The sequence below is a fragment of the Mytilus galloprovincialis genome, chromosome 2, assembly GCF_965363235.1.
Source record: "Mytilus galloprovincialis chromosome 2, xbMytGall1.hap1.1, whole genome shotgun sequence".
Taxonomy (NCBI): domain Eukaryota; kingdom Metazoa; phylum Mollusca; class Bivalvia; order Mytilida; family Mytilidae; genus Mytilus; species Mytilus galloprovincialis.
In genome coordinates this window covers 5,435,586-5,447,372 of record NC_134839.1, presented here as the reverse complement: position 1 = coordinate 5,447,372, position 11,787 = coordinate 5,435,586, and the positions used below count along the sequence as shown (strand labels likewise).

The 11,787-nt window shown below is 31.6% G+C and overlaps 1 protein-coding gene across 1 annotated transcript; it reads right to left on the bottom strand.

The window, feature by feature from the left end:
- Positions 1–323: 323 nt before the first annotated feature.
- LOC143062086 (uncharacterized) lies at positions 324–3,468 on the bottom strand. Its single transcript, XM_076233917.1, has 3 exons — positions 1,988–3,468; positions 1,145–1,295; positions 324–601 (listed from the first exon to the last, which is right to left on the bottom strand). The coding sequence occupies exons 1-3, from the start codon at positions 3,335–3,337 to the stop codon at positions 453–455; spliced, it is 1,650 nt and encodes a 549-aa protein (XP_076090032.1). The 5' UTR covers positions 3,338–3,468; the 3' UTR covers positions 324–452.
- Between the last annotated feature and the right edge of the window lie 8,319 nt (positions 3,469–11,787).

Genomic DNA, 11,787 nt, shown 5'->3' with positions numbered 1-11,787 from the left:
ACTTTTTATCGTTAAAGGTGTCACACCACCAATTAAAAGTCCCTATCTGTTCAACCAAATTTTGCAATTTTCATAGCTTTCTAAATTTTTTATTTTATAATAAGTTTAACCTCTTAAAAACCAGGTATGTCATGAATCGTACAGGTATCACTTTTCTTTATGCCAATTTTCAACCTTTAAAGCCATATAAGAAAGAAGAGACCTTCCGAACTGATGTACCACTAAAAATTAAAAATAACCCCTGGTTTTCTTGAAATCTTTAATTAGTATACTATGGAGCGCATTAACCCTCAATTTTTAATGTCAACTCATTGATAGACAAGTAAATTTGGGCTCAAAATGGTCTTAATATATTTTTCTTTCATCAAAAGTTTCATTTCTGCAAATTTGTTGGGTAGTTTAAGTAAACAATGACATCAAATGCACTATTTTTTGTCCGAGTAGGCCAACTTTCACATACGCTCAAAAGTATGATTATCTGGCTCTTTCCAGATTGTCTTACGCCTCTCCAAATTTTCTTCTTCAACCCTCTGTTTCAGTGTATTTACTCTTTTCGACAGATAGAGCATTTTTGCAGCCAATGCTTCTTCATTGTCACATCCTATTTAAACAAGAAAATTTCAATTATAATACAAATAAATAGTTTCACAATTTTTTAATCAAATATACAAAAAAAGTGTGTTGTGATTTCCAATGAGACAACTATTTACAAGTTTACCAAATGAAACAAAAATTACCAACTCTTAGTCACAGTATGGAGAGTTGTCTCATTAGCACTCATACCACATCTTCCTATATCTATATGCAAAAGAACAATAATAATTAATGTTTTATATTATCATGTGGTATTATTTATCATTTGTCTTATAGATTTTGTTCAGATTGCTTGTTTGGTTAATTTGCTTTCTAGTGAATAGTTAGGGAAAAGTGATTAATACTTTTTAGAGAAAGTTTTTTTTTTCTTTGTACATTTTCCTAAAAATACAAGTGGAAAATGACAGCTCTCAGTGCGAATTTCCTAGTGAAAAAAAATGTGTCTTTAAAATATCGCAAATTCGAATTGATCACTATTTATGATTTCATGATATACATATACTTAATTACCACAGTTATCAATACGAGCTATCTTAGTGAGAATGTTTACCTGGAGACAACGGCGGTAAATATTTATTTGATATTCCACATACAATGCAAACATAATATCCGATATATGGAACTTGTTTATTTGATAAAACATGGCTCAAATACTTCCATCTCTTGATTCTTGCATTAGCAGATTCTACTACCCAACGGACCTAAAATGAGAAAAATAGTAATTTAGGGCTATTTTCCTAAAGCATGTAGTTTAAAGGTTTGGTTGGCTTGCTTGCTGTGTTTAAATAACTGTTTGCTCAAACATTGTAATAAAGTTTTGCAATTGCAAATAATACATAGGTAGGGCTTCAGTTTATATAATGCTATTGGATGCTTGAGTAAAACATTTATACGATAAAAGCAAGAAATCCAACCAAACCTTTGACCAACATGCATTAGAAAAATAGCTCTAAACATAAGGTCTGAAATTTATAATCGGTTGCAATTAAAACTATGTTTGTCAATGTCAATTATGTTATATACATTGTCATTTTTGCGAACAGTAACAACAATACCGTCACGTGTGCAGAATATAAAACGTTTATGGAAGGTGTGCTACCTTTTTATCGATTTGGTTTGTTTAATTGATATTTATGTGTAAAAAACTATTCATAGGGGAAAACAAAAAGATACGCAGTTCTATAAGTTACTTTTCTTTATTTTTATTAGTGGCACAATAGTCATAGTCTTAGCAGTAACAATGGGCATATTTAATGTAGGGTGTGCTTCGTACGAATAAGAGCATTTTCTGTGTAGCGATAAAAATATCTTAACATGATACTATATAAAGTGACGCAGTTTCAAAATTAGTTTTGAGAATTATACTACAGTTTTTGGCTGTAGGGGTACAAACCTTAGTAACTAATCTACTTGCATTGGCTTCATCTGTTGTCATCTGTTTTTGGCCTTTCATTAAAAAGCTTGGCATCTGTGCCTTTATCCCCAAATCATCAAGAAGCTCAAATGAGTCCCTGAATCCTCTGTCAACCACAAATATATCATCGTCTTGTACCCATTCTTTGATATCTTCTACATTTGTATTAAACATATGTTTGAGGATTGCTGCATCATTATTTTTGCAGTCGGCCAAGTATGGTCCCAGAACAGTCACAAAGTACCCTGTAGTAGTAACAACTACCATTGGTTTAACCAGCGGTCGTCCCTTGTGTAAGCTATATGACCGTCTTTGAGAATGAAAATTTCCGCTTTTTTGGATATACATAAAGGTGCAATCAAGCACTAAGATAGCCTGTGTGTTTGCTCCATCCCCAAATAAAGTCTGAGCTAGAGGTCGTGTGTGCATATTAACGACATCATCATGGCTGATGTGTTTAAAACCCAAATTTTCAGGTACGAAATTATTAACTAAAGCTTGTCTGACACATGAAATGGCTCGGCGTAAACTTGATCTTGATATGTTGAAAATGGTAGATAGCACTTTATTTGAAATTCTAGATTTTAATTTAAAAAGGAAAATTCCAAGAGAAGTTCTTGTGCTTCGTGTAGGTGTATTTCTTACTGTATTTTTGATGTAGGGATGAAGATCATTAAAGTTGTCCTTATTTATACCGGTTAAATTAATAAAGTCAGAGTCAGATAAAACTTTATCTGTATCAAAGTCAATTCTTGATTGTTCATTTTGTAATGCTGTGTATCTTAACTTCTTCAAAAGATCCATAATTGAAGATCTGTTAAGGATGACATTATCATTGGTACAGTTTATTTTACTTATTGCATCTTCTGTAAAACTATCTTCCGTCAAATGTCCCGGACAACAGCGACATCCCGCAGGAATTATAACCTCTTTTTTTAGAAATGCAGAAAATCTTGCTTGTGATGGAACAACAATTAGCTTTGGTCCGGGCTTTTTGCATATGAAACAGTATGAATGGCTTTTTGATGTAGAAGGTATTGAAAGAGATACTGATGGTGGACTGGATAAAACAGTAGATCTACGTTTTGCTGGTGGAGCATAATCTTCATCGTCAGATAATATATGCTGTACAACAGAGGATTGTCTGGTTTCCTGAACATAGTATTTGTGCCTACACGTATTGCATATTTTGTCTTCTTGTTTATATGTTATCAAAAAATTCTTCTTCAAATACTTTGCTACAGATTTATTGATTGATCTTCTTTCATGTGGTTTAGTCCTTTTATTGCATAGAACGCACGGGTAATACTTTGGACCGCTTCCAGGCATTCTGAAGTGAAATGAAGAAATGAATCTTAGTACGCGAACCACGATTGCAGTTTAGAACAGGAGATTTGATGCATGTGATAATGAACAGCAACCCAACAATATTTAACAGAGCAACAATTTTATAACACATCTTATTTTCAATTATTGTGTATAAACATATATTTTCAGGAATGAAACTTGAACAGTTAATGTGTAATAAAATAATTTAGTTCCCAGTCCTAACTCACCGACACTAGTAGTCACACTACAAACAGCCGTATTTGTAGATCATATCATATTTGATAATTTATGGGGGACTGAATATGCAGGTATCTTAACTTGTTTAATTTCTATTACACATCAGAAAGGCAAGTTCTATATAAAAATAAATTGTTGGATAACAATTGCTTTTTAAAAAAAAATCAAATGCCGAATAGAAACGTTTCAAAAAATGTTATCAATTAATCAGTAAGACTAGAAAATAAAACAAAATATCAAGGGATCCATTCAAACAATCACAGCTGACACAGGAATGAAAGTAATGCATTAGGTTTAATGATATTATACAAAAAAAAAGAAAAAAAACAAACTTTTTATACCAATGGGCAGCGAACCCATACTAGCTTTGTCATGCCACTCTAAAGAGTAACGCTCTTTTTTTTTATCTTTATTATATTCACAATTTATATATATATATATCACAGTTTGAATTACACATAAATGAAAACAATGTAGATAATTAGGCCTAAAAAAAAAGATATGTGTTTCCGGTAACATCATTTTGAAAAATAGGGTCGGTAGGTCGAAATTCTTTTTTTTTTTTTTTTTTTTTTTTTTTTTTTTTGACATGGATTTTAACCTATTTGGAATACCTTTTGACATTAATAAAATGTTTTACTGGCTTTCTATGCAAGAGGAAGCAAGAGAGAAAAAATATTATGTTATCTATCAGAAGCCTGTGTCAAAAACAGGGTCGGTTGATAAATTTTTGGAAGATCCAATAAAAAAGTTAGGGTCGGGGCTAAAAAACAGGGTCGGTCGGGTTACCGGAAACACGGATCTTTTTTTTTCTCGGCCTTATTGTCCTTTCTCTGAAATGGAAAATATTCTAATATAACATGTACAATCTATATATTTCCTTATTTTATTTCATCCTGAAATGACTCTCTGAAAATGAATTTTTATACTTTAATATTGATTTCCTTTTTTTTTCTTTTTCTTTTTCTAGTCTTAAATAAAATAATAAAAACAACAGTTCAACTATTACAAGGAGAGAAAAAAATGCGAAATGTTTAAATACTCAAATGATCTATTTTAATTAATGTTTGTTGTTTAATAAAAAAAACGGTTGGTTTCCAGACCAGAATTATGATACATCACAAAAATTATTTTAAAATTAATTCAAGTATTCAACATGTATTAATTGTCCGCTCCCTAAAACAGTTTATTCATCAAAACACCACAAACAAAGTTTGTGTATCTCTGTATATCTTTCAATCCTTGGAATACCACGAACATGACACTTTAATTCATCATCGTCCGATTTTCTAATGTCTCTAAATCTGTAGACGTAAGACATTGCGGTTTCATATTCCGTTTTATCAGTCTCTAAATTTACATGACGAACTTCACCTCGTTTTCCTATAGTACATATAACTACCGTGTCTCTCGTTTTTAATTTCCCTATAATACAACTTCCCTCTGATCGTTGGCTGTACACAACTTTCTGAAAATGACTGTCTGTACACGGACTCTTCTCTGTAATTGTAAATTTCGGAGCGATAGTTTTTATTTTATCTATTTGTTTATTTTCTTTATCCTTAACATCCGTGTGTAAATTCCGTTGAGTTCGTGACCCTTCACACACTATACTTTCCGTTAATTCATTGTCCTTTAAATTGATTGTTTTGTCCAGCGATACACAAACCGGCTGAACAACTTTCACTACAGGTGTAATGTTTACCTTTTCTGCTGGGGCTACTGATGGGAGATCTATCGTTTCATCGTGTAGCATATCATCACCCGATTCCATTTCCACTTCTGAATTATCGATATTAATGTTAAGTGTCTTATTAACATCGTCTTCTGTATTGCTTATTCTTTCTTTCAATGTTTTCATTCTTTTATTGTCTCTGTCTCTATTACATCTGGACTTATGCTTGATTCCTCTATTTACATGTATTGCATCGCCCCTTGTCCAAACCAATGAAATTCTCATTCTGTCACCAAGGTAATTGGAATTCCATGTTAATTGTTCATAATCATCTATAACACTGTTAATTAACGCAACTAAGGGCTTTGGTAATTTTTCCATAATGATTTCCCTTTAAAGTACCTCAACGTTTCACAGCAAAAAGTAAAGTTCACAAAATAACAAATACGCACAGTATAATTCTCAAAAATGTCAGTATTTCAACTTACATTACTGTTAGATAGTCACATTTACTTATTCCGGCTTGTTAAATCAAAATCCACTAGAAATAGTAACCCAATAACAGGAGCAGAAAATTACACGTCTATATCCGTTTAAGGTGCGCTCTACTTTTTGAGAGTAACGCTCTAACCATTACACCACGTCGTCGTACATTCCAAAGGAGGAAAACAAGTGGTACATAAATTCTTAAGTCGGTACTGAAGCTAGTCGTCTGCTTTTGTTTGTTTTTGTTTTTTTTTTTTTTTTTGTTTTGAACATACATGAGTAAAGATATATTACTGCTTCAGCATAGTTATTAGGATCTTTTTAAGATGGTTTTCGTAGAATAAATTCGGCCTTAATTTAAAGCTGCCCCATTTTTTTTTATAGCAAAGCCGACCAATCTTAAACATAACATTTCAAAATCCCTTTTAAGTGTTAAAATAACGTTGTTCACAATGAACTCTTAATTAATTTATTATCTACTAGTCATTTTATTTTCCACAAATTTGTCCTGTGTTTCAATAAAAATAAAAAACACGTTGTAACTACAGGAAAAAAATCTCCGTCGGCAGTTGACGAAGCTACGGAACTTGTTATTCCAATTTTGTTAGTTATTTAAATCTGTAAATTAATTTTGACTTACCTCAATATGTAATCTCCAAGAAAAGCATACTTCAGTTGCAAGAAAAGATTCACATAATGGTCTACAGTATATGTCAGAGAAAACAAAAATTACCGAATATGTCACCGTCCGGCAAAACTGCCTTCATCCATATTTCTGTTGGTAAGTGCAACAAACATGCGCAATGTAATTCCAATACACACAACAACAAAAAAACGAAATATGATAGAATGTATTCAAAATATTATAAAAAGAAGATGAACTATAAAAATTGTTTCTATTTTAATATAAGTTCGTGGTAGATTCATTAGACATTTACCACAAAATCTATCGTACATCGGAAATAACAGTGTCGAATCCGGATTTGCTTGTTTGCAAAAGTTTATTTTTCGATGTGGCCACAGGCCTCGACCACGCTCATAAATGTTGCAAACGATTTCAAAGTGTTAAACAATTAAAATGAGATTAGAATTACTTCGGTCGAGTCCTGTGGCCAATGCGAAATTTAACCAAGAAGTGTGAAATTCTTCGAAAATTTTGATGTTTTGAGCGTTCCGGTTCGATTTCGGGGGTTACGTCACATTAGTGATGTCATGAAAATCTGATTTTTTTTTTTAAATAACAAACACCGATATTAGTAGATATGTTTTAACTATAAGGGATCCACCTTGTTTATTTGTATTTTTTTGTCATTTCACAGGGCCAATATAGGCACTTCGTGGCCATACTCCTTTGCTACCATATTTATCAAATAACAAAAAAATCTAAAATGTTTCAAATTTATACTGATGCACTTAATAAATTATTTGTTTAAAGGGAAAGTTTTATTGTAGTCTGGAAATAGGCCAAGGTGGAATAATGATTTGTACAAGTTATTACCTTTTTCTCAATAAAAATTGGACAAGTAATTATATGTACAATTGTATTTGTACAAGTAATAACCTGTATGATGGCGTCATACAAGTAATTAATTGTACAAAATGTTTGTACAAGTAATAACCTGTACAGAATAATAACATGTACACGACATATATGTTGATAAGGACTGGTTTTATATGTATATATATATATATATATATTACATAAGTACGTCTGAGTCAGTGACAACCCTACAACAGATGTATCCATCGGATCGCCATCAATGATGGTGATACATGGCTGTGTACATAATGTATACGTGGAAAGGTAACACAGGGCCAGCGACAGACTTGGGGTCAATTACATTGGAATGTAATTAATTAAATTACACATTACATTGCAAAAATGATCAATTACACTAATTACACATTACACAGTTTTTGAAATGTAATTAATTAAATTACAATTACTTTACTAAAGTAATTAATTAAATTACACATTACATTTCATCATGATATTTTTTAACAATATTATAGATGTATATATATTAAATACATCTGTTAAATATTCATGTAAGCATAGTTTAAGCGTTGCATTTGATTATCATTAGTTATTTTAAAATATTTTTTTGTCATTTAGTCTGAATCTCTCTGGTCTGAACACTTTGACAGCAATTGTAAATGGTCTTTCGACAGGAGCTAATGTGGCAGATATTGTTTGATCAGAACATGGAAGTTCCATGATTAGAAGATCATCAAATTGATAGGAGAGGGAATTTGTTCCTATTAGCTTGCCAATACATCAAGGGGTATTTTGACTTCTCAGAAATTAAATTAAACATAATAAAAATAAAGAAATTATACATGTAAATGAATTAAAAATATTTTTGCTACTTAAAAAATATGAATAAGTGTGCTTGTCACAATATTAAAAATAATTTTTAGTACAAACAATGTATATAAAGTCTAAATATTAGCAATATTTTGCTAATTAGATAAAATACATGTAATAGTTGCATTGCCCCTGGACATTTCAATCTGATTAATTGCTGTTTGTTTTTACAGCTGTTAAATTTTATTTCTATAATCCTTTTGTGTATACTAATTTGACAAAATGATTGTGTGCAGTGATTTTAAATTCTAAATGAACTGTCTGAGAAGATTTTTTCACAGTGACACATTTTTTTGTTTTTGTTTAAGAAGGTGGTTAATTACTTATCAATCTATTAAGTTAAATGATCTTTCTTAAAAACTGAACAACACTAATATATGATTCGCACATTTGTTTTAAATTAAAAGACTATTAAAAAAAAATCTGTAGATCAAATAAATAATATAAAAACTTCAGAATCAATACAGACTTCATATATATTAAAAAAGTATGTGATATCAATATTTGAAAGATAAATATAATGTTACAATTTATATTATTAAACACAAATGCATTACACTTAATTACCATTACATTTTCAATTACCCCATCCCTGGCCAGCGAAAGCTCTTTTTAGAGAGCCCAGGTGGTCGTGTGGTCTAGCGGGACGGCTGCAGTGCAGGCGATTTGGTGTCACGATATCACAGTAGCATGGGTTCGAATCCCGGCGAGGGAAGAACCAAAAATTTCCGAAAGCAAATTTACAGATCTAACATTGTTGGGTATATATATATATATATATATAAAACCAGTCCTTATCAACAGATATTTGAAGTCATATCCTAGTGTAAACATATAACACATTCAGTTTCCTGCAGCTTCAAATCATTCTAAGAGTATACTAAAGTATTTATCACGTATTTATATAAATAAACTCATCATTTATACTAGTATTACTAGCAGTATCTCATATTCGAGGAGTAATTTGTTTGTTTTCAAATATATGGCATGACAATTTGAGAAAACACTGCTTATATTTTTTAAACTTTTAATGCGAAACTTACTCTTCGTTCTTTAGTTGGTTTTTGTAAACCTTTTATTCGAGCGTTAATACCGATGAGTCTTTTGAAAAACGCATGTCTGGTGTACATAATTGTAATCCTGGTATAAATGATGAGTTTATCTATATTAATACGTGATAAATACTTTAGTATACTCTTAGAATGATTTTAAGCTGCAGGAAACTGAATGTGTTATATGTATACACTAGGATATGATTTATCAGTCCTGTCAAATACAAATCAAGAAATTATTTACCAATATTACATTGTACAAATGGCATAGTACAGTAATAATTATCGTCTAGAAGAGATCTAGATACTTTTCACTATTAACTCTACCAGACAAACATAAGTTACAATTTTCTTTTCTGTAGATTTTCAGTAAAACCTTAAATTAACATTGAAGAATTCAGTGCTGTTTTCCACTATCAATAAACTATCATAGCAATTAATGTTTGAAAATAAGTTACAAAACAAATCTATTACAACAGTGCATATCTCATCTTGAGATGACATACAGTATACAAGGGGGGAATCTACGTCATCACGCAGGGTGTCGGCGATTGAAATTAGACCACCATCTTGTCGCTTCAAAGTAAGAAGTTTATTATGCCAGTTATATGAGGGTTATGATTATACAAAATAGTCCGCCAAAGACTATATAAAGTAGGAAAATAAATGAGCCATCGCTCAATATTATTGGTTATCTCAATTTTGCAAACACTTCGATACCAGTTTTAGGAATTAGGTCAAACATGCAGGATATCGGCAAAAAATTTCATAACAACATCTTGATTATCAAGAACCTCCTACTTTATCAACAAATGAACATGTCCAAATTCTTTATTGTACTCGGGAAAATACTTGTTACTCACAAATACCCGTCATTATGGCCGAAAAACGTCTTATTTTTAAAAAATAGAAAAAGGATGTCGGCAACACATCGAATATCGAAGGATGTCGGGGACACATCATATACTATTTTTAACACATATGTTATTAAACATGTGACTAGATCTAAATTCTTATTTTTTCAAATAAAACTAATGGTCATGACAAGACGCAAATCAAACTTAAACTTGTGCAGGCGGAAACGATCGCGAATACAACCTGATGTTGACCAGCCGATCAGATTGCCCACTAAACCGCCATCCTTAAAAAAATCAAAACCATGCAAATCCTCATTTGTCATCAAAATTAAAACGCCTGCCAAAAATATTAAGTTTCAATTAGGGGACGACCATTTGATATTCTGAGGGGGGCAGGAAAATTTGTTTATTTGTTTTTGATCGGTTATGTATTTAGAGGACAGACTATTTATTTTCTGCACTATTGAAGCAAGATTTTTCATTTTCATTAAAGCAAGGGACTGATTATTCATTTTCACAACTATAATTATGATATTCGAAAACAGACAATTTTTAAATGATTTGTTTATTATAAATAATACATGTATAGTCAAGTCATCATGTACCATTTAATCAGAATGAATCCTCCTCCTCTGTAGAAATGAATTTTTTATATTCCCAACTGCATTCATAGTATTAAAGTTTGGTTGTAACTCCTGTTTCAAAGAATCTGATGCCATCTCATACTTTCGATTAGACCTGCTGAGTTATTTCTTTTCGAACCATTGCAAGTCAGGTAATTTATTTTCAAACTACCACAGAACAAACCATTTATTTTTGTGATTATAAAGGTTGAGTTATTACTTTTCAAAATCCTCCTGCCCCCACCCACCCCCCCCCCCCCACCCCCAGAAAATCAAATGGTCGTCCCCTTACTGAAGAAATTTCAACAAAACCGCCAGTAGACTTGAGCAAAGGTCACGATAAAGGACCAACAGGGCCATGCATTCGATTGTTCAATCCACCATTTATTTTCTTAAAATGTCCTGTACCAAGTCAGGAAAAATGCCATTGTTATATAATAGTTCGTTTCTGTGTTTGTTACATTTTAATGTTGTATTTCTGTTGTTTTCCTCTTATTTTTGATGCGTTTCCCTCAGTTTTAGTTTGTAACCCGGATTTGTTTTTATTTCTCGATTTATGAATTTCGAACAGCGGTATACTACTGTTGCCTTTAAAAAACACCCGGTATATGTAGGGCCAGATGAAATGTCATATATATATATATATATCGTATCAAAAAGACTTGGTCCAATAAATGACCCCTGTGGAACCCCTGGCTTAACTGAAACTAAATCAGATTTTCACCTTCTAAAACTATTTTTTTCACGAATATTTACAAAAATTGAATCTTGAAATTGAATGCATGAAATGGAAACAAGCAAGGAACACTAATCCTGCTTTTTTTTTTATCGTATCTTCATAATGGTTGATAAAATCAAAGGACAATAACATTAATAATTTATTAGTGTGTCCCCGACATCCTTCAATATTCGATATGTTGCCGACATCCTTTTTTCTTTTTTTTTTAAAATAAGACGTTTTTCGACCATAATGACGGATATTTGTGAGTAACAAGTATTTTCCCGAGTACAATAAAGAATTCGGACATGTTCATTTGTTGATAAAGTAGGCGGTTCTTGATAATCAAGATATTGTTATGAAAAATGTTGCCGATATCCTGCATGTTTGACCTAATTCCTAAAACTGGTATCGAAGTGTTTGCAAAATTGAGA

Coding starts and splice junctions, on each gene's coding strand:
- LOC143062086 (XM_076233917.1), bottom strand. CDS start 3,337: ATGCCTGGAAGCGGTCCAAAGTATTACCCGTGCGTTCTATGCAATAAA. Junction 1,296..1,987: donor CAAGTAGATTAGTTACTAAG/GTTTGTACCCCT, acceptor TTCTCATTTTAG/GTCCGTTGGGTAGTAGAATC. Junction 602..1,144: donor TTTACCGCCGTTGTCTCCAG/GTAAACATTCTC, acceptor TTGTTTAAATAG/GATGTGACAATGAAGAAGCA.